At 39.6% G+C, this 20,650-nt stretch overlaps 1 protein-coding gene across 7 annotated transcripts in view; it reads left to right on the top strand.

Annotated features, from left to right (window-relative positions):
- Positions 1 to 20,650, top strand: part of lrp1bb (low density lipoprotein receptor-related protein 1Bb) — a 257,657-nt gene that overhangs the window by 64,895 nt on the left and 172,112 nt on the right. For 6 of the 7 annotated variants that reach the window (XM_069154740.1, XM_069154738.1, XM_069154739.1 and 3 more), the window contains exon 2: positions 8,892 to 9,014. The exons of the other annotated variant lie outside the window; for it this stretch is intronic. In XM_069154740.1, the coding sequence (XP_069010841.1) occupies positions 8,892 to 9,014 (123 nt within the window). The remainder of the gene's footprint in view (positions 1 to 8,891; positions 9,015 to 20,650) is intronic. 7 annotated transcript variants of the gene reach the window in all.

The raw sequence follows: 20,650 nt of genomic DNA, 5'->3' as shown, positions 1-20,650 counted from the left end.
AACCCAGTGAGCTGTTCAGAGATCTTCAAAATGCTCTGAGTGCTTTCTGAGGAGGGTACTTCACTATTCACCTCTCAACGGTCTAATTAGCCTCAAACATAATGTGTAACTGAGAACCATAGGCTCACTGTGTTTGTCCAAATCAAAAAAGCAAAGAGTCAAGAACAATTAATAGAAAGGTTGCTCACACACCGAGTTAAACCTAGTTCAAGGGTTTTAGCATTACATTTGTGTCACATATACTTACCATTGGACCAACATAATTGCTCCACTTTCCACTTGCCACGCTTTCTTTAAATTATCTGTCCTCTTTGCTGAGGGAAAACCTGGAAAATATTTTTCAGACCGTGTACTTAAAATTAATTTGCAGGTTTTTATTAAGTAAAGTTATTCAGATAACTTGGCTGAACAGTTGAAATGGCTCCTGGTGGGGAATTTTAAGCACATCAAAACAAGATGCTCATGAATCATTTGCATATTGTAATTTCAAATATAGTGCTATATATGTGTATGAGGTCTTAACTCAACTATGCATTTGGTCTTATAATGCATTTATTTGACTGACTGTAAACATGTTATACTACCAAAATAAAATTGTCATGTCAACCAAGTACTTTTATTTACAGACAGATATGAAGATTTTTTTTTTTTAGGTACAGATTTCTTGGCTTGCATTAGGAATTGCAGAAGTCTGTCAACACGAGTAATAAACACAATATCCTCCTATATTGTGTCACAAATACAAAAAAATCAGTCCTATTTATAGGTATACAGTGAACTGCACTCAAAAAAGTGAGCTATCCACTTTTTTTTAATCTTCTATGGTTTGCTTGTGGTTGATTTAAAATTTATAGAAACATCCTTGTTTTTTATGTACGAGTACTGTACCAACAACCAAACCCAGTAAAACGGCTGCCAATGACAAGCAGATACATCCTGTTCTTCAGAACAACAAGGTGAATGGCAGCTAGCAGATTAAACAAGGTGTTTCTGAGCAGTGTGAAGAAGAATCAAAACGTCGGTCATGGATATGTTGCTATTTAAGCATGTGTAACTGCAGTGCCATTCACATGTTGAAACACAGCATGTCTCCGTGTTTTGATAACACTTTGGAATTGCTGGTGAATGTGTTACTGAGCAGCTGCATTTGAGCTGGACCCATACGCAGTGGAATTACTAAAATTTTCTTCCACTGTAGTGGAAAGTGCTAAAAGAAAATAAGAGCCAGGGTGAAAATACAGTAAGTTGTGAAATTAATGAACCTTTAAATTGTGAAATTTGATAAGATTACTTGTCACTGTCATCTGTGTCCACTGACGTGCTAAATCATCTGGCAAATATATCCTACATTTGCTCAATGTCACTGTTCATTAAGTCTCAGATCAGATTTTAGAGCGGACCTCCCACTAATTGTAAGGTTGGTGGTTTAATATCTGGTTCCTCTGTCCACAGTCCAAAGTGTCCTTGGGCAAAACATCGAACTCTTAGTAAATCCTAATGGCAGCTCTGTCACCATTGGTGTGTGTGTGTGTGTGTGTGTGTGTGTGTGTGTGTGTGTGTGTGTGTGTGTGTGTGTGTGTGTGTGTGTGTGTGTGTACATACACTGTAAAGCGCTTTGAGGAGGTAAAACGGTGCTACTTAAGTGCAGACTTATAACCATAACGATGACCAATTTCCAGTGGCACCCAATGATACAAAAAAAAAAGCAGAATAATTAATTTTCCAAAACAACATATACTGTATGTTGGACAGTAGCAGGGATAGGCATACGGATGCCCGGCGCCATGGTAACACTAATAAACATGTGGTTAGTCTTGTAAAACAGTCAGTTTGTTTAGGTAGTTTGGTTTGTTTTGTTGCCATAACTTACGACTAAGACTTTTTTTTTTTTTTTTTTTTTTTTTTTTTTTTTAAGTGTATTCATTTCGTAAATTGCTTTACATAAGTTGCGTTACATAAGTTTTGTTCCGCACACGGCAAAAGTACAAATGCGTTATGTAAATTAACTGAAGTACATAAAGTAAAATATGTCAGCGATCACACAGACACAAGCAACTGTCTCCTGGATGAAAGTCCTGTGTTTGAGCCATCTAACCGCAACTTACTAACCTTATCACCTGACCTCCTCCATTGGTTACATCATAAATACTATGACCACTAGAGGTTCCTTTCGTAAACATTGGTCAAATAATCGACCAATGTTCTTGTTTTCTGGTGAGATCAGGCTGGTTTCACACTGTAGACTTGCACATCTGATCCAACTAAGAGCAACACGTTTACCTGACACCTCAACCAAATCAGGCATAAACAAACAAAAAAACAAATTAGGGGACATTTAAACTCCGTACAGGCTATCAGAAGGCATTACAGGACTTGCATATGATGTAGTCATAAATAAGCCCACTGAATTCAAATTTATTTCCAAAGAAAATGTAAAAAACACAAGATCGCTGTTTGCATTTCCAGTTGTTAGAAATAAAAAGTACTCCAAGTGGTTTGGGGATTAATGGGGAGAATATGGATTTTTTTTTTTTTTTTTTTTTTTTTTTTTTTAATAAATGTGATCAATGAACTATAACGTCACATAAACTAACTGTCCATGTTGACCTCTATTTTTTGCCCTACCAGTACAGATCCACCACAGTCTTAAATGTATTTTCTTATGGCTGAAATGGAGCTGTAATCTGGCTTTAGATAATGTGGTTTGTCCCTGTTTTCCCAATGTCAACAAACCATTATAATAGGAATGTTTTAGAGGCTATATAAGTTCCAGTACACTACTCCCCCTAATGTTCCTCACACTCTCGTTATTGTAAGATCATCTAAGTATGAAAAGAGGCTTTCATCCATGAGTAAATATTTGTGCCAACAGGGAAGTAACCAATTAGAAACACAGGTCCAAAACACCAGACTCGTTCAGTTAGGGCAGCTGCCGGTACAGAAAACCAAAAGGTCCAGGGTTAAATGGCAAAATGGCTTTTATGTATAGGTTTTTTAAGTAATGATTTTACGGTGTTCGCTCCCAGCTTGCTTGAACACCATAGTGCTCACACAGTCTGCTAGGTTTGTTCCTATATTTGACACAAAATAATACTACGCCGTAGAAGAGAGAAGAAAACAGCCGAGCATTTAATGAGAATTTTTGATTGATCACCGATTACACAGTTTTAGATGAAAACCCACCATCAGGAAAATGAAAAATCTGCCATACTTTTAGTAAACTGAAAAACATGAGCAGTAATGTTGCTTACAAGGATCGATTTGACTTACACAGTCTTTACGTTGCTCAAGATGTAACTTAATTGTCATAATTTGATAAACATAGAAATCACTCATATAATGTTTACATAATTCTTGCAATATAGTTGTTTCTTTGTGACTGTAATATGCTGTAATGCATTCCCGTGCATGTGGAATAAAAGGGTAGTAAAGAGCGCACAGCTTAAGATCGAGCTCATGAATCATTCATTGTTTACTGGTGCAGGGATTTATGCCACGGAGCAGGAGGCCATTCTACGATTGTCTTCTGAAACTTTTTCATATGGTGCTCCCTTTTAATAATTTGTGGACATGCCCCTGCTTTTGTTGAGAAAATAAAAGTGACCTCACTCTGTGGTGAAGGTCAGACAGTATCTAATGAAGGCCCCAAAGCCTTACAGCATTGATTTTTCACCCATCTCATGGCTAGAATGCAGAGTTGTAAGGCGTTGCCATGGGGGATGGCTGCGGGTACATGCTGATGTTTCCTGGAGCCAGTTATGTTATACCTCAAATTCTGTAAACACAATTACTTCTTTCTTAGTACATAATGATTTTCCTTCTCTCCTTTTTATAACACAGCTCTCTAACTTGAGTTGGCTTACTGATTTCTAGTAAATCCTTTTTTCTTTTTTTTTAAACAAACTTCTGGGATCCAGGAAAAAGTGATGGTGGAGTGCTGCCGAACCGTCGTGCTCATCTAACTGTGGGCATGCGTCCAGAAGTGTTGTGACATTCTGCAATCGCTCATCAGTGAGCAGAGTCACGGTACTCTCTAGTCTTTATATGCTGATCAGACTTGACGTGAATGCCATTTAAGTCCAAATAGCACATGGCGTGCGTCACTTCTGGAGAAACGCTTGTAATAAAGATTCATTATGCAGGTGTGAGGCATTATTGAGATGCATCACACTACATTGCATCTTTTGGCAGATTAAAGATATGAAGATTAAGGGAGAGACCGCATTATACTGTTGTTATACTTAATAACCTGCTTAGTTTGGCTCATGGCCCTATGCTCATCCATTATGCATATGACCCGCAGCTGGCCAGAACGCTAAGTCTGCTCTGACAGTGTGAGAGGGTTTAAATCACTAATCTATGTGAATGCATGTAGATGGAGAAGGGTTTGTTGTGTGTGTGCATTTGCAGATAGAAAGTCTCACAAGTATATTTGAGTTTCTGTTCCCCAGTACACTTGTCCTCAATAACATCTGAAATATTTCTGTGATTCAATTGATGAGCCCAAACATTAGGACCACCTCATCCAAATATGCTAAATGCTTCAGAAAGCATTTGGAAATTAACCAAAGACCTAGGCGAGGTGTTTTAACTGGCATTCGCATCTGAAGGAAAGCATTCTCTGAAAAATGTTGCACAATGGCACTTGCGTCCTCCAAGATGACAATGTACCCACTGATGAAAAGGCTGACATTTTTCACCAGCAACAACACAATTGTTGTCAGATTTGGCTCCCCGTGCCTTCTTTCTGTTCCCAAAAAATTTGACAAAAAATGTGATGTGTGTTCTCTGCTTGAGTTTCAAGTCAATGTTGTATTTGCAAACGTGGGTGTACCAATGGTCACAAAAATGCATCGTAAACAGATGCTGATATGGATCCACCAATGTAACTTGGAATACTTAATCACTTTCCCCAGCTCCACGCACATCACTGCGCTGTTCTCTGTTCACGCGCAACACGAACAGTCCTGGAACTTTTTTGATCGCCCTTGTACATTCCCCTTCAATCTGCCGCTAGTTCATTGGACCACTAGGTTGGCACTCACGACTGCTCACTGGCTGCACCTTATGAGCCTTGATGTTTCGGAGACCCTCCGACAAAGGTGTGTGGCCATTATGATGTGGCCCTTGTCAAACTAACTCAGGTCTTTACACCTAATGTTTCTCCCTCCACCAACACATCATTTACTTAACATGTAATGTATTCCAGGGCATGGCATGTGCTGTTAGCACAAGATAATCGATGATACAAGTGGTCATAATGTTTTGTCTTATGTGTATTTCAACATTTTGCTGAACCTGATGTTATAAATGTATCTTTGAGCAGAAAATACCACTTCATTATTTGTGTTTATTCTTGCACATTTCCATGTTCCCAGATATAGTCAGGCACTATTTTTGCTTTTTCTTCCACACTGGTTGTTGTCTGACCTTGAGCACCCGGAACGCAATATAGGTCTAATGGACCATCAATGCCCTGTCAGGTTCGCACAACGCTTCCTATGTAGCACTGGGCAAGTTGGACGCGCTGCAAATAGCTTCTTTAAAGAGCAGCATCATGGATGAGGAATATTCTCAGATATGCTTTTTTTTTTAGCTGTGCTACAAAGCTGATGTTTAATGCACCTTTTTGAGCTGTGTACTGCACTGCTTCTTTTGTAACACAGGCTTTGTTTGAATAGACCTGAAGCTTAAGATTTAGCCAATGTACCATATTGTGAAGTGTGCGTCTGAACCAATACAGGGGATTGCAAGTGGTTAGTAACTTACTTCATTGGAGTATAATGTTGTTGAGAACTATAAATAAAGACCTAACCTCTCATGTAATTCAGAGTCTAATGGTACTGAGGACAACTAGGATGGTGGATGCATTATGCAAAATGCAGAATGAAGAGATTTGTTGTGCTGTCTGAGTGTTTGTGTTATAACATATTGGACATGTTTAGTCATTGGCTCAACACCCTAGAGTTCATAACTCATCTCAACAAAAACGTCATCAAAATATATGCTGCAAAGACTGCTGGCTGGTCTTGCCTCAGCAGGTTTGCAAGCCATCTTCCCTCTCTGCCTGCCTCCAAATAACGCTTTGTTCTTCTGAAAATGTGGCACATTTCAAAGGCTCAATGGCTTTAATGAGCGACAATGTTGTGCCAGTAGTGACTGTTGGGTGTCAGGAATGAAGCTCATGATAATGTGCCTGGCTGAGTGCCACCGTGTGTTTCCCACTGTTATGGTAATGGCACTAGTTGGATTTTTCCACTTACGGAAGGCGGCTGTTGCGTCCTCTTATTTGCAATTCCTGCCATCACCAGTCCTTTGATGTGTGTATAGAACTATTTGAAAAGTATATAATGCTGCGCAGTGCTCCACCTTTTTCTTGTATGTATCTCCCTCATTAAAATACAGCAGGATATGGAGGTGGAACAAAAGAAGGGGTTACGTTTTGTCAGTTGTGTGTTTGTCCCACTATTGTCCCCCTAGCAGCTGCAGGGACAGCGCAGTCTGTCAAGGAGAGGCTGTTTGGAAAAAGCAGAAGTGAAAGATGAAATGACACAACAGGTCATTTGCTTTGCTTAAATTTGACCCTTTAGCTTTGAAGATGAAGTGGCATGAAAGAAGGTAGAACATCAGTAGGTAACTGGGCTGCTCCGAGGTCTAGGGATAGTTTCTTTCATGGCTTCCTTCCTTAGCTGAGGAAATGGGCCTTCTGTCACCAGCCCTCTGCTTTTCAATGGTAATCAATTCAGCTTTAAAGGCGTAGGAGACATCCCTTTAGAGACTTCTGCAAACTGAGCATGCTTCTGCCAACCTCAAGCCCAGCATGTGCTTTTTGATGCCTTGCTATTTTGTGTAAATAATGTAGGTTGGTATACTGAATTCTTAATACTGCATAGTTCATTTGCTCTGAACATACAGATCAATGTTTTTCTAAAAAGTGAAGAGATGGCTAAACTACTTTTTTTTTTTGTTTTTTTTTTTGTGTGTGTTAAATTGAATATAAAACAGTTTGTTCTGGGTAACCAAGTAGCAACCAGCAGTGACACCATCCATCGGTGTGTGAACGGCTGTTATGAAGTCTCGAGTTCAGATTCGACAGCAGAAAGTTGACTGCACCACACGGCTGTCAATTAAATAGACAAGCCCCCCAAAACATTGCTTTTTCATGCTGATTTTCAAATTAATGACTCGATTATTTCCAGATGAACGGCCATAAAATGAATAAGAAGGAACGACTTCAGCCAGCAACACAGAAATAAATGTTTGACCTCGTATTTCATGAGAGAAGCTGAATGGGAGTCTAGCAAGCCGGAGGGTTTTTGGAGCCAATCCTTAGTGGTACTCGGTGGTATTGCAGTTTAAGGCAGCAGCCTCATTTTTCAGACGAGGAAGCTACGTTTTATCTGCAGTCTTTGGTCGTAACTCAAATGTTTTGTAACCCTAAATTTGACCATCAAAATGTCAAGACAATCACTGTCCATCGCATTACTAACTCTGGTGCTATATTAATATTTACTGATAATGGTAATTATAATATAATGATAATTGTATGATAATGATAAAAAATATAGTGATAATCTGTGTATCAGTGTCAGCTTGTTTGCCCAAGTGTTGCTAAGGTATGCTTAAAAGAAGCTCAGCCAAGCATCTTACCTTAGTAAAAAAAAAGTGTGTCATTATTATGAAGTTATTTATGAAGTATTTTGAGAAATATATGACAAGATAACATTTTTTAGATTGGTGCTGTTCCATTGTTTAGAATTGTTTTTTTTTTTTTTAATTTTAAGAATTTCCCTCTCTAAAATCTCAGAAGAAAAAAAAAAAAAAAAAAAAAAAAGACTGAATATTTCAGAGGGGACCTTGATTTAAATTGTAAGATTTCAGATATATTGCGTCAGTGGGAATAGAAGAGCCACAATGGATGAGATGTTTGACCTTTTCAGATTTGTCCCTGGGTAGTGAATTTGCTGGAGGGTGTCGGGGCAGGGAGCAGCGGTGCGTTGAATTATCACTCCCACTGTTCAAATGCTGCAGACCTGATCGCCCACTTGCTCCACTCCCACCACTAATGGGTTAGGAACACTCTGAGAAAAAGATGGAGATAGCGATAGTGAGTAGGAGGGGGAGTCGGAGCCTGTCTGGTTGTCTGTGGGTTAAGCTTAGAAAGAAATTACTGTTTTTGCTCGACGCTGAGGAGCGGTAGCAGCAGGTCACATTGTGGTGTCAAATCTTCAGCAAAAGCTTGTGTCATTCAGCAGTATGATCGAGCTGAGTCTGTGACAGCTACCGGCAGAAAACATGTCAACACTTTGATGGATGCATGCTATATTGAAAGGCAATGATGACTTTTTAGTTGACTGGGCTTTCACTGAACTCCCCCCGTTCCACCATCAAATGAAAGCACAACACCAAGGAGGCAAAACTATAAAAACAAACTTACCAAACTGCTTTGTAATAGTTTGCTAAGTAGCGAAGGGCATTGTGTCTCTGTTAAAGGAGAGTAGCCGTCAAAATCACAATGCCTGGGCAGCGCCTTATTTTTCTGCAAAGAAATGTTTGGCCCTCTGTTCTGATTAAATTATTAAAAAAAAGTGGTTTCCAAAAGATAGGCCACTGACATTGTACTGATTGTCAACGTTTTAAAATGTACTGAAAGTATAGAGCTGTTGCCTCTTGAAAAATATTGGCTTTAACACTGCTTCACACCACAAAAAATGACTCTTCACCAGATCCATTTGCTGCAAAGAAAGTCACATACTTTCCACTCACGCTCTTATTCAAGCGTACATCCAGCACATGTTTTCTGTTGAAACATGTGACGTGTCTGCACTGTACCATCACCTCATGCTGCATCTTTTCTCTCCTTTCTCCACCCCTCTCCTCATGTCATCCAGAAGCCATCTTGTGTGACGTAGGGGAGTTTCACTGTCACAACCAGGAAACCTGCATCCCCGAGGCATGGCTCTGTGACGGTGAGCCCGACTGCCCCGACGAATCAGACGAAACAGATCACCTTTGTAAGTCACCCATTTCCTCCATTCCTCACTAATACAGAAGTGTCAGCCATAACATCTCATTTGACAGCGAGTCTCACCTTTATAGTTTACCGACTCAAAATAACTGATATTCTACCAAAACAGTAACTTTTTTTTGGATCAAACATCCCCCCCCTCTGGGCTGAATTAGTGTTAGAAGTCTTATGTTTCCTCTGTCACAGGAAACAGCTGCTGTGGTCATTTTGAAAACATGAAACTCCCTCAGATCTTGTTTATAGCTGCTTTGAAAGCTGGCTCCAAATAAAGCAGTGTGTTTCACAAGACTTTGTTTAAACTATGAGAGGACTCATACTTGGCAACAAGATGAATGGCAGGATTGTGGATGTGTGCGGCATGAAAAGTTGGAAAATTTTCAATGGGCATTTTATTAGCCGTGTATCCTGTTTGAAAAAGCCAGAATATCAGTATATTGCAACTGATATCAATTGAGGTTGACCATAGCCGCTGTTCTCTGTGCTGAACAAATATACATACTACCATCATTCAATCCTATAAAAAAGTGTGAAGGTTTGATATTAAGATTCTGCACAAAATTGTCATTCAATCATTTTGCAATGTCAGGACTTCTTTGCCTCTGTGGATTTTCTTTGTATGATGCACCAGTCCAAGGACTTGCGGGCTACAGATAAATTGGCAAGACTAAATATTTATGTATAAGGGTGAATAGTTGCCTGCTGGTGACATGTCAGGAATATTCCTCTCAAGTGTACTTTTCACTCAGTGTATATGTATGTAGGTACCAGCTTCTCTTGGTGCTGCACAGTTAGAATGGTGAGAGATAACTTCAGTGGGAACAAATATTTTTCAAAATAATTCAACAACATCATCTGAAATGGTCTGACCACTAGATTTTAACAGAAAACTCATATGTAAACCCAGTGTTTGCTGTATTTTCTTTTATTATGATACAAGTGACTGGATACTCTTATTTTTTATATTGAATACAAGTTTGTCTGGCGTGGTCCTAAGGATGAAATTTTCTGAAATATAATGTAAGGATTTTTTTTTTAACAACTTTATCTTAAAAAACTTATGGCACATTGTAACAATCACGCTCTGTGATTTGAATGGGAGAACTATATTCATCTATGAATAAGTGAAAATGCTATGTTACTCTCCTCTCAGTCAAGTAAATCTTTCATTTTTTTTTTCTTTCACATCAGCAGTGTTTGTAGTGTGTAGACTCCTGGGTATCATTATTTACACATTTCTGGGACATACAGCACAGTAGATTTGCTTTAATGGAGAAACAAAGCAGCAATTTGATGTTATTATGAGCTGAATGAGCCATCGTAAATCATGATGAGGCTGTCACTGTCATGCAGTCAAAAAGCAAAAAAAAAAGACAACAAAACCTAATTATTAATATGCAGTCCAGGTTCCTCATCAGTGAGTTATGGGGTATAATCAAAGCTTTATAGTTATGGCAATGACATCTGTGCATAAATTGTCCGTAGTGCACCATAATTATTAATGCCCCACAGCATGGGGTCATATATCAAGTAGGCTACTTGTGGTTGCCTATGCTTGATGCAGAAAAAGATGGAGGCCTCACTGCTTATGTCAAAATGATAACATTATATTCACCATGCTCTACAATGTATGGAAGCTATTATGAGGTTGTGTGTTGATATAGTTCTAAAGAACTGGGGACTAGAAGTCAGGATATCTGAATTTTAATCGTTATTTTTTGTGACTCGCAAATCCCCTGACTTAAAATTCCAGTATCAAATCTCTGGTTTACTCCTTTACCACTCAAAGCTAAACATAAAAAAAAACAACATTAAAAATCTTGTAGATTACAGGACATTTCAACCTGAAAAACAAGTGAGAGCTGTAACCTGAATTTGATTAGTTTTACTGGGTGTAAAATTGCACAATCTTGAGACCCAATTGACTGTTACTGATATCTCATATCCTCTTTGATTGGTTTCTCTGTCACCGATGATCTTTCACTCTCCCTGTGAGAGAAATGTTTTAAATATAATAGATATAGACTCGACAGGGGTGCGATGGGCCAAGACATGTAATCTCCAAAAGGCAATTAATTATCACTTCAATTAATGCTGGCACCATTTTATTTGCTATGCCTGCAGACATAAGACCTTGCATATTCATGTAAGGAAATTGGCACAGCTCATTATCATGGATTATGTATTGATAGAAAGGGGAATTAGATCAGCTTTACCCTACAAATGGAAGACGGGATTGGAATGTACTCTGCCTACTTAAAAGGTAGCAAGGACTGCAATAACCTGTGAAAAAAGGATCCTTCAAATCGGATGATGTTCGCTGAATTTAAATAATAGAAATTTGCATTGTGTGTAGCCATCACTACTTGGATTTGACTGTGAATATTTTGGGCAATATTCAAAGGGATTCATGCTCTTAAGAAAATTGCGAGGTCATATATTAAACGCTTGTTGTCTAGATTTATAAAAAATGTTGGTGCCACTGATGACCTCTCTCCTGCCTGCTCTGGCTTGGTCAGGGAGATGTAATCACTGCATCTTCAAGGTTTGCGGGTAGGAGGGAAAGGAAGGTGGCCTTGAATTGCAATACCTTGAGACTAGAAGGAGGCACCAGCTTATCCGCTCAGCTGCAGGCCTCATGGGACTGGCCAGCTGACGACAGTTATTCAGGGAGCCCGGAAAACAGCTTGCCTTCAGGAATGGCTTGAGTAAACCCAGCAAAATGGCAAATCTCCAGTTGTGTAGCAGTTCAAACAAATGCTTTGAGCTAAAAAAAAAAAAAAGGGTCAAACCTTAACTGTGGGGCCAATTTACCATCTGAGAATCTGCCTTGAGTTAGATAATCACATTCTTAGTTTGTGCATCATACTTAAAAGGAAGTCTAAATGTCAAGGCAGTCTCGAGACACACAGATCTGCTGTTAGCTCGCAGACAGTCATCATTTATTCTCTGCTAAAGTATTTTGTTGTGTCATTTAACATAAACTTCCAGTGCTAATGGCTGTCAACATCCAGCTCTCTCTGTGCATTGATGCTATATGCTTGCAAACAGTGTCTTAGAACTTAAACCCTTCATGAATCCTTCAGGAAAGGATTTCACGGACTTTTGGATCGTTTTAGTAGAGCTGCCATGAGGAGCTTTGTGAATCTGGTGGACATGAGACCAGTGAATCCTGCGGTTGAGTTGTCACTCCCAGAGGAAAAGACAATAAAAGGCGTCTGTGGCTGACTTAAAAAAACATGGCCACAGAAGCTGTGTTTCATGGTTGTAGCTCAGCTCGACCCAATCAAAACTAATGTTGATCTCAGTGTCCTCGAGGCACAGAGGAGGGGAGCTGTTCAAAGATAGCTCTCTCAGGGGTTCTTGCACTTAGTCCCCTTCAATGACAGGGGAGGGCATGTATCCACATGCCTTCCTCTAAAGGCCTTAGATTTTGTATCCGGAGTTCATCAGTATTGTACAGAGAGCTTGAAACGAGCAGCATGATTAAAAACAAAAGAAGAAAAAGAAGAGAAAATCTCTCCCGTGATACAACACACAGTCTAGCATGTGTATTTGTAGCTATACGACTGAGTATAATTCAGTTACTGACTTTTCTTACAGCTCCTGACACTTTATAGCGAATAATTACATCTTGTCATCTTTATAACATCTTTATTGATAATATACTTGGGAGTCAGGTCATAGTATATCGTAAAAACCAGCGACAACATTAAGTGCATGTTATCTTTATTTATTTAGTTTCTGCTTTTCTGCTCAATTGTGTATGACTAGTGTAATAACTTGTTGACACTTGATGTGTCTTGTGTGTTGATTCGTTTTCAACATATGGTTGATTTCCACTCTAGTAGCTAAAGTTTAGCATTTACATAGGTGAGCACACACTGGCACACACACTTTTAAGTTGTGACTCATTTTAAAGGTTGTGTAACCACTGTGGAGGCACGTTTAAATACAATAGTCTATAAGGTATATTTCCATCACTTTAATTTAACCAACCATATGATACTGCTATTTTCACTTTTTGTTCTGGATTGCTCATTTTAAAGGGTTGTTGCTCAATTTCGGTCACAACACACTCTTGCAAATGAACAATACAGCTTTGTTAAGAAATGAAGGGTTTCTTACTGCTGAAATGCCAGAAGGCTTTCAATTTGAAATGGATACAGGAATTGTTGCGTTTGTATTAACGTGTAATTTAGTAACAGACAGAACAAATGGTTGTTGATAAAGACAAAGCTTTGAGTTGATGAGGCTGCCGTGCCCTCTGGCAGCAGTACACCTATTCTAAGGACTCAATATTTCACTTTGATTTGTCAGATGGTCAGCAACACGACTCCCAATTACTAATGATATTGCCTGAGTCATAAGGTGACAGTCATGTTTAAGCTTGATTTCAAATTGTTGTGTCCAAATGGCCATAATGATAATAGTTCTACAGTGTTTCCCATAGGTTGAGCATTTACTCATGGTAGTGGGTGGCACGGTGTGTGACTGATGTGTATACAGGAACTCATGCAATTTAGTTTTCCGTATCTACAATTACCGAGATGTTCTTTAAATGACAACTGCAGTGCACGCAACTCGTGCGTCAAATAAGGCATCCTAATGTAACATTTAGTTGAAAGGAAATTGTGTCTGACCTTCAATTGGGAGCCCCTGTGCCTCCCTAACGGAACACATGTCTTGGCCAAAACATAGATCACGGCTGGACCAACGGAACTTGTGGCCTTCCTCTGACCAGCTGTGTAACCATAGTGTAACCGCGAACCCTGACAGACAATCAATTTATAGTTCTGGCCGCGCTGCTGCAGTCCCGCTGAAAATATTTACGTTAATTACATTATGAGCACACAATTCTTTTCAGCGCAGTGTCAGAGTCTCTGCTGCATTTTGCAGGCATTGACACTCATGCTAGTTGCTAATTTCCGTGTGCTTTACAAAAGGCCGAGCTCAACCTTTCCTGGACTCACAGGTGAAGGAGAGTGAGGGGAGATTGTCAATTCTTTCATTGAACATGTCGATAGCTTTGTTCCCTCAGGCAGATAAATAAAGAAGTAAATTAAGAATGATAAAATGGTTCGCCAAATATACTTGGGTGGCCACCAATATACCTGGGCAGCCGGCAAAGTAAAATCTGTTATGGGGTGTGCAGATAAATGGACCCGAATCCAGACACACAGCAACGTCTCTTTGGAACCAGGTATTTATTTCTCCCAGGCAGTGAGAGCAAACAGGAAAACACACCAAAAGTCTGAGTCCCAATCCGAGCCGGAAGTTGGCTCCTCCGCGAACACGGCTGGCAGGCTGACGGATGGACGGAGGGACAGGCAGGCAGAACGCAGCGGGGCGTGGCTTCGCTGGGGGAATCCCGTGGTTCTCCTCAGCAAGCGACAGGATGAGGTAGCTGGGTGGGCGTAGCTTCGCTGGGGAATCCGGAGGCTTCTCCACAGCTAGTGGCAGGCTGACGTGGCTTGGTGGGAATCCCGCAGCTCTCCGCCAGTGCAGCTGATTGGCAGGATCGACTGTGTGACGTCTGCGACTCTACACAGGATGGCCAAACCTTCGACGGCTGATCTCCGAGGAACGAACTGGAAGGTTTCTTCGTACAGGTGATACCTGTGGCTCGACACTGGACGGAAAGGCAGGGTCGACTGTGTGATGCTCGAAGCTCGACACAGGATTGCCAAGATTGCAGCAGATGATCTCCGAGGAACGATGTGGAATCTTCTTCGTTCTGGTGAAAGGCAGATAGGCAGGAAACAAAACGGGAGTCAGATCCGGAAACCCTCAATGATGAGACAGACGGACTTACACTACCATGCAGGTAAACGGACGGACTGACGACGAACAGACGGGAGACCGGGGTATTTGTATCTGGAGGTGATTAGTGGAATGCGATCCAGCTGGATCTACGGAGGTGGGCGTAGCAGATGACGGAACTCGGAGGAGGGTACTGCAGGAGAGACAAAAACAAACAAGCGCATGGCAGACAATAACAAACAGACAGGAATGACAGGACACAGGAGGAGAGGTGATCGGGGGTAAAACAGAGGAAAACACACAAGAATCAGACAGGAATCCTAACAAAATCTGTGCGCAAAACACTGGTATAATACTAAAAAATAATCATATGCCAATGGATATTACAGTTTTTAGTCTTTAAGCATTGCATCCAATATGACACAGAGATCATGCACAAATATTTTAAAAAAAATTAATCATTTCTGAAGTAAATGTGTGCAGCACGGTGATGAAGTGGTTTAGTATAGCATTGTTGTCTCACAGCATAAAGGTTCTGGGTTCAAAACCCTCTGGTCTTTTGGGGCCTTTCTGTGTTGAGTTTGTATTTTTTCCTGTGGCTGTGTGGTTGTCTTTGGGCCGACTGGTGTAAGATTAAGATTCATGAGTGGTTCTAAATGGGCCATTGATGTGAATGTGAGTGTGAGTAGTCTTTCTGTGTTGGACGGTGATCTGTCCAGGGTGAACCCCACCTTCGCCCAATGTCAGCTGGTGTAGGCTCCGCCCCTCCATGACCCTGTTCAGGGTAAAGCGAGTATCGATGATGGATGGAATAAATATGACAGTTAATTACATAGAGTTTAGTTCGTACTGTCCAATAACATTTCTTTGTGTCAATGTCTGTACTGTTCACACATTCACTGGCCATGCTGGAAGCAGTATGCCTGCAATGAGGCAGATCATAAGTGTGTGGAGGTTAGTTGTCCAGTGTCTTCTACCTAATTTTAATAACCATTAAAAAACAATTTGTCTATACCTTTTATGGTGACCGGGAAATCATTTGACAATCATAGGTGCAGTAGATTTGTCTAATCATACTCGACCATTAAAGCTGAATCTGAATGTAAATGAAAAGGTAATCACATTTCTTAACACTAAACTCATGTTATCATGGAAAGGTGTAGCTGACAACGCCCCACTGTGGCAACGGTCCTTAGAAGTGCAGAGTATACATCATGTCGGGCTGTCTGTAAAGAAGCTGCAGTAACTATTGTAATGCACTGGCTGCCTATCAATATCCTGCAGGGTGTTTTATCTGGCAAGTCCCATACTGAAATAAATATATCACAAATGTGCGTGGTTCCCATGAGAATTGGCCGCAGTAGGATGGAGGTTTAGGGGGTAATGTAGCATACCACCTTGTTATTGAGCTGAAGGACTGGGACTTTTGCATTATGTAACATTTATTTTCCTTCCTCTCCATGTCTATCTCCTCTGTTGACTCATCAAAAAAACTTGAAGCATGCCATTATTTCAGAAGCAGCCTGTTTAGGTTCAGGCACCGTTTCTGGATATTGTGAGAGTCGTTTGCTGATCATGCTAATTCTGCTTTCACATCTTCCGTGAATATTGCTTTCCCAAGTTATTAGGAGCACACAGGTTACAGTATATTACCATCATACTATTTCTACACGATTTAATATGACTGTATGCATTAGTGTAACACAAGTTAATTGGGTCTCATGCTTGTGTCTTCACTTCTGTGTCTGTCACCTGGGTTTAATTTGAGATCAAATTCACTCTTTGCTCTCAGCATATTCAACCTGCCACATGTGTCTTGTTTGCAGGCACAGTAATTTGGCACCTTTCTTTTTTGTTTAGTTTTTTGTAGCAGGAGGCGTAAGATTTTGAAATAAGAATTTTAATTTCTCTCAATCTTCCTCTCTACATTTGGAACAGAACCTATGTACACTTCCTCAGGCGGGTGCCATCTGTTTTACCAGTAGCAGGGAAAAGACACAACAAATATTGTGTGTATGTGTGTGTCTGTGCACTTGAAGATAGTCATTCCAACCAAGGCATGGTATGCTTTTAAAAGTCTCTGTGATTAAGACTGTCTGATAGTTGTATGAAAGAGAAGTCATCCTCTTTGCCCTTAATATATCATTTTATCAGTACTGTGCTTGCTGCATTGCTTCTCCTTCTGCAGTTTAATACATTTCCATATGTTTGAGCATTTGTCTTTGGCAAAACCATTAGTGCGAGAATTTTGTTGCCTGGTGACAATCTTGTACCCACTATGCCTCATCCTTGTCAGAAGTGATGCACTGGGAGGAGCACATTACTGCTTTGTCTTTGCTCTCACAGCCCCCATTTCAACAGCTAAGCTGCGCTGACACATTTTCCCTTTTGTATTCCCTCTTAGTACGAGTGTTATAAAGGACAGCGTCCCAGCTTGTCACCTGAAGAGCCAAAGAAAAGAGCATATTTTATAAACTTGGCATGCTCGCTGTCATGTAACCAGTGTGACATTTAAGCACTAAAATCTGCATTATATCCCTGCCGCTGCACCAGAGAACAAAGTGTCACTGTGCTGAGTTTAAACTCGACATAAACACGGTGGCACGTACCTGCACTTACCATGACACCCAGTGAGAATAAATCTCCTGTTGTCATGACGAGTGCTGTTCATCCCAGTTATACTGTAGCCAGGACCTGACTCCTAATCAGTATGAATCATAGACAATCACCTTTATTAATTTATTTACAATGAATAATGGGTTGCCTAATAGATAGTGAAATGAATGAGCTAAAGCCTTCTCCTATAGCCACTCTATAAACATAGTTCAATGATGAATTCAGGGGAGACATGTTGATACCAGAGGATATTTAGAGAAAAATACATGTCCTCCAGATAGCTGTGTGTCAATTGGCCCTGGCCCTCATTATCAGAGCCTCTGAGCCAAATATAATTACTTATTTACTGGCTTATGATCACTTGATTTACCCTATTGGCCAGTGCTTCACTCTAGGTCCTAAAACTCATTACATAGTGTGAAATATATATCAAGGCAAAGGTCAAGGCTTTTCACTATAACTATTATAATTTAATGGAGGAATCTGAGGCCACTGGATGGAAGAGCTACTCTATTTTATTTGAAAGACATATGGTGAGTTTGCAGAGTCATCCTCATACAAAATTCAAACCACACTTTGGATTGTTCCCTCTGTGACTGCAATAACAACAAAACAACCGAAGCAAGAGAGGTGGTAGATTTCCACCTTCATTTTTTGGAAATTGGTAATATAGTTTGAAAATTGTGAATATGTTCTATTATTCTTGTCACAGCTCCAAATGTCTGCCAAACTAAATGTTGTTTGTCACTGCTTTAGGAAAAAACCCAAGTGTTTTCTGATTTGGTGCCTCCATCCACAGCTTAAGATTTGGATATATTTGGATATAATAACTACTCGTACATGAGGTTGCTCATACTGATGACCTGGCGGAGATTAATCTCCTAATTAGGCTGGTAAGTATGCAAATAAATGCTGGTTCCTGGTGGACAGACAAAGTTGGTAACTAGCAAAGCAGTAAACAGCTAAAGAGCCAGATATTTGCATCCAAAGTTGGTGAAGACCAATTTGTATTATCAATTATTGAAAACAAAATTCTGTAAACTGTATGGTAGCATGTTAACCTTAAGAATTTTGTCCAACAGCTATTAGGTTTTAAAGATCGTTTTCAGTTTTTTTTAAAAAAAAGCAACAACACCGACAATCAGTAGGGGACGAGAATAGACGGGATGCTAACAGCGACCTCTTGTGTTGCAGTCGCACACTTCGCTGGGAACAAATGACCAATTGCATTGTTTTTCTTCTGGAGACGGTCTCTTTAATGAATAGCTTCACTTTTTTTTTTTTCCTTCTTTCTTCAAACGATAGTAACATGACAGCCTGAACACTGAAAGGTTTATTGGTTGCTGTAATTGGTCCTCCTGTCCACAAAGAGATCCCTTTCTAAAGCAATTTCAGTGTAAGTGAAACCTAACTCCTCTTTTGTGCAAAAAAAGGATTGTCTTCAGCAGAAGGTTGTGTGAGGCTTTGGCTGCCTGGGTTACACATGTCAAGTGGCCTTTTTTTTATTATTATTTTTTTTTTTATAAAAGCCACAATATAGCGGTAGTTATAAAAATAGGGAACTAATCTTGAGGGAAATATTGTATGAAGTCGGGTTCTATACACTGATGGCTTAGACATTTGTTGAAAATATCTTATGTTATGTGTTAGTTTAGCTTTATTTATTCAGGAAATCTAATTAAGATCAAGATGGAGACTAAATAACAGAGTATTCACAAGATCACAACAATTTAATTTTTCTCAAATCCTTCATAACACATAAGCACACATGAACACACTAATTAAAACTGTCACACATATTTTGGAAATATAACCTCATACAGTTTTAAATTGTCTCAAAGGGATGAGAGCCTAATTACAAGCCGTGTTTCAGGTCACTCCAGTGTAAATGCACACACTACTGGAAACCAGTCTTCTCTAGATCCAAGGAACTTTGTCAATCTATCCTGTGATCTAGTGTCACGGTTATTAATTCCAGGATGTTAAATATCTTGACAGCTTAAATATAAAAGCTTTCTAAATGAAAATAATAGTGTATGAAATGCCAGTGATGACCATTCAACCTTCTTGTAACAGCTTTTTATTTTTTTATTTTTTTTTAAATGAATCTCAAATGGCACTCTAGAAATCAGCATACAGTAGTTTAGTGGCAGAAGCATGAGCATACAATGTATACAATCCGGTGTAGACAGTAGGGTCATTTATATCTTTTATTTTTTTTTCAGTTTTAGAAGAAGATGCAAGCTCTGTTTGAGTGAAAATCTGCTATTTAGTTCGAGGTGGGGCCACAGTTTTGTGATGCTGCAGTGTTGCCTTGGAACGGAATAGATACTTTATCAATTAGCTTACATCATAGTGCATGTATACAGGAATCATAATGCAGTGACTGGATGTGAAGTCAACATGATGCTGTGATAACAACTGATTCAGTTCCAATGAAACTTGCCCGTAATGCTGTAGACGTCGTCTTTGATGAAAGAATGCCAGCATTAAACACAACACTGAGTATTATACTTTTAATGAGATCATTATTCGCAGTGAATATAGGTTTGAGCCTCTCCAACTACAGTATATTGTATGTATTATTCATTTGAAGCTGCCCCCAGAACATTCAGATTATAAAATTTGCATAATAGTTGGTCACAAAAGTATCTCCACTGACTAATTATGTCGCTGTTTTCTAATTAATGATAAATTGGCCTTTTTGCTATTTTTTTTTTTTAATTATTATTTTTATAGTTTTTCTGAAGTGCAGCTTTACTACATTGTCCCGAGCGTGCTCATTTCTTCAAAAAGACTGATGTATTGATACTTTGGTGCACAGCAGATTCAGGGATGTTGTTGATGCCAATACGCCACCTAATTCCACTGGAATGAAACTGGGAATTTTTGGCGAAAAACAGATTCAACTCAGACTAATTTACAGCGAATAAAAAGTAATTGCACACAAGAAATGAGTCGGTAGGGCTCTTTGCACATTATGATTTTGCTCTCATTGACTGCACTGAGTGTATGTATCATGTTGCAAATGATATTGCATTTTAGAGGTTGTTGATTCTGATTGAAACGCTGTACTATGCAGTTGAAAATCACTCATTTTGAAATATCATAGCAGCAGAGGAAGGATTGAATTTAGGGTTTTGAAATCAAGAAAAACTAGTAATTTCTTCAGTGTTGAAATAACACACGTACATATTAATATAAATGCTGCAAATCAACTAGTATGTTTATGATGACATACTATGC

Source organism: Embiotoca jacksoni, unplaced genomic scaffold (genome assembly GCF_022577435.1).
Source record: "Embiotoca jacksoni isolate LCO1_2020_lvr unplaced genomic scaffold, fEmbJac1.0.p SCAF_2, whole genome shotgun sequence".
Classification (NCBI taxonomy): domain Eukaryota; kingdom Metazoa; phylum Chordata; class Actinopteri; family Embiotocidae; genus Embiotoca; species Embiotoca jacksoni.
The sequence above is the reverse complement of the archived record's forward strand: the minus strand, read 5'-3'. Positions and strand labels throughout refer to the sequence as shown.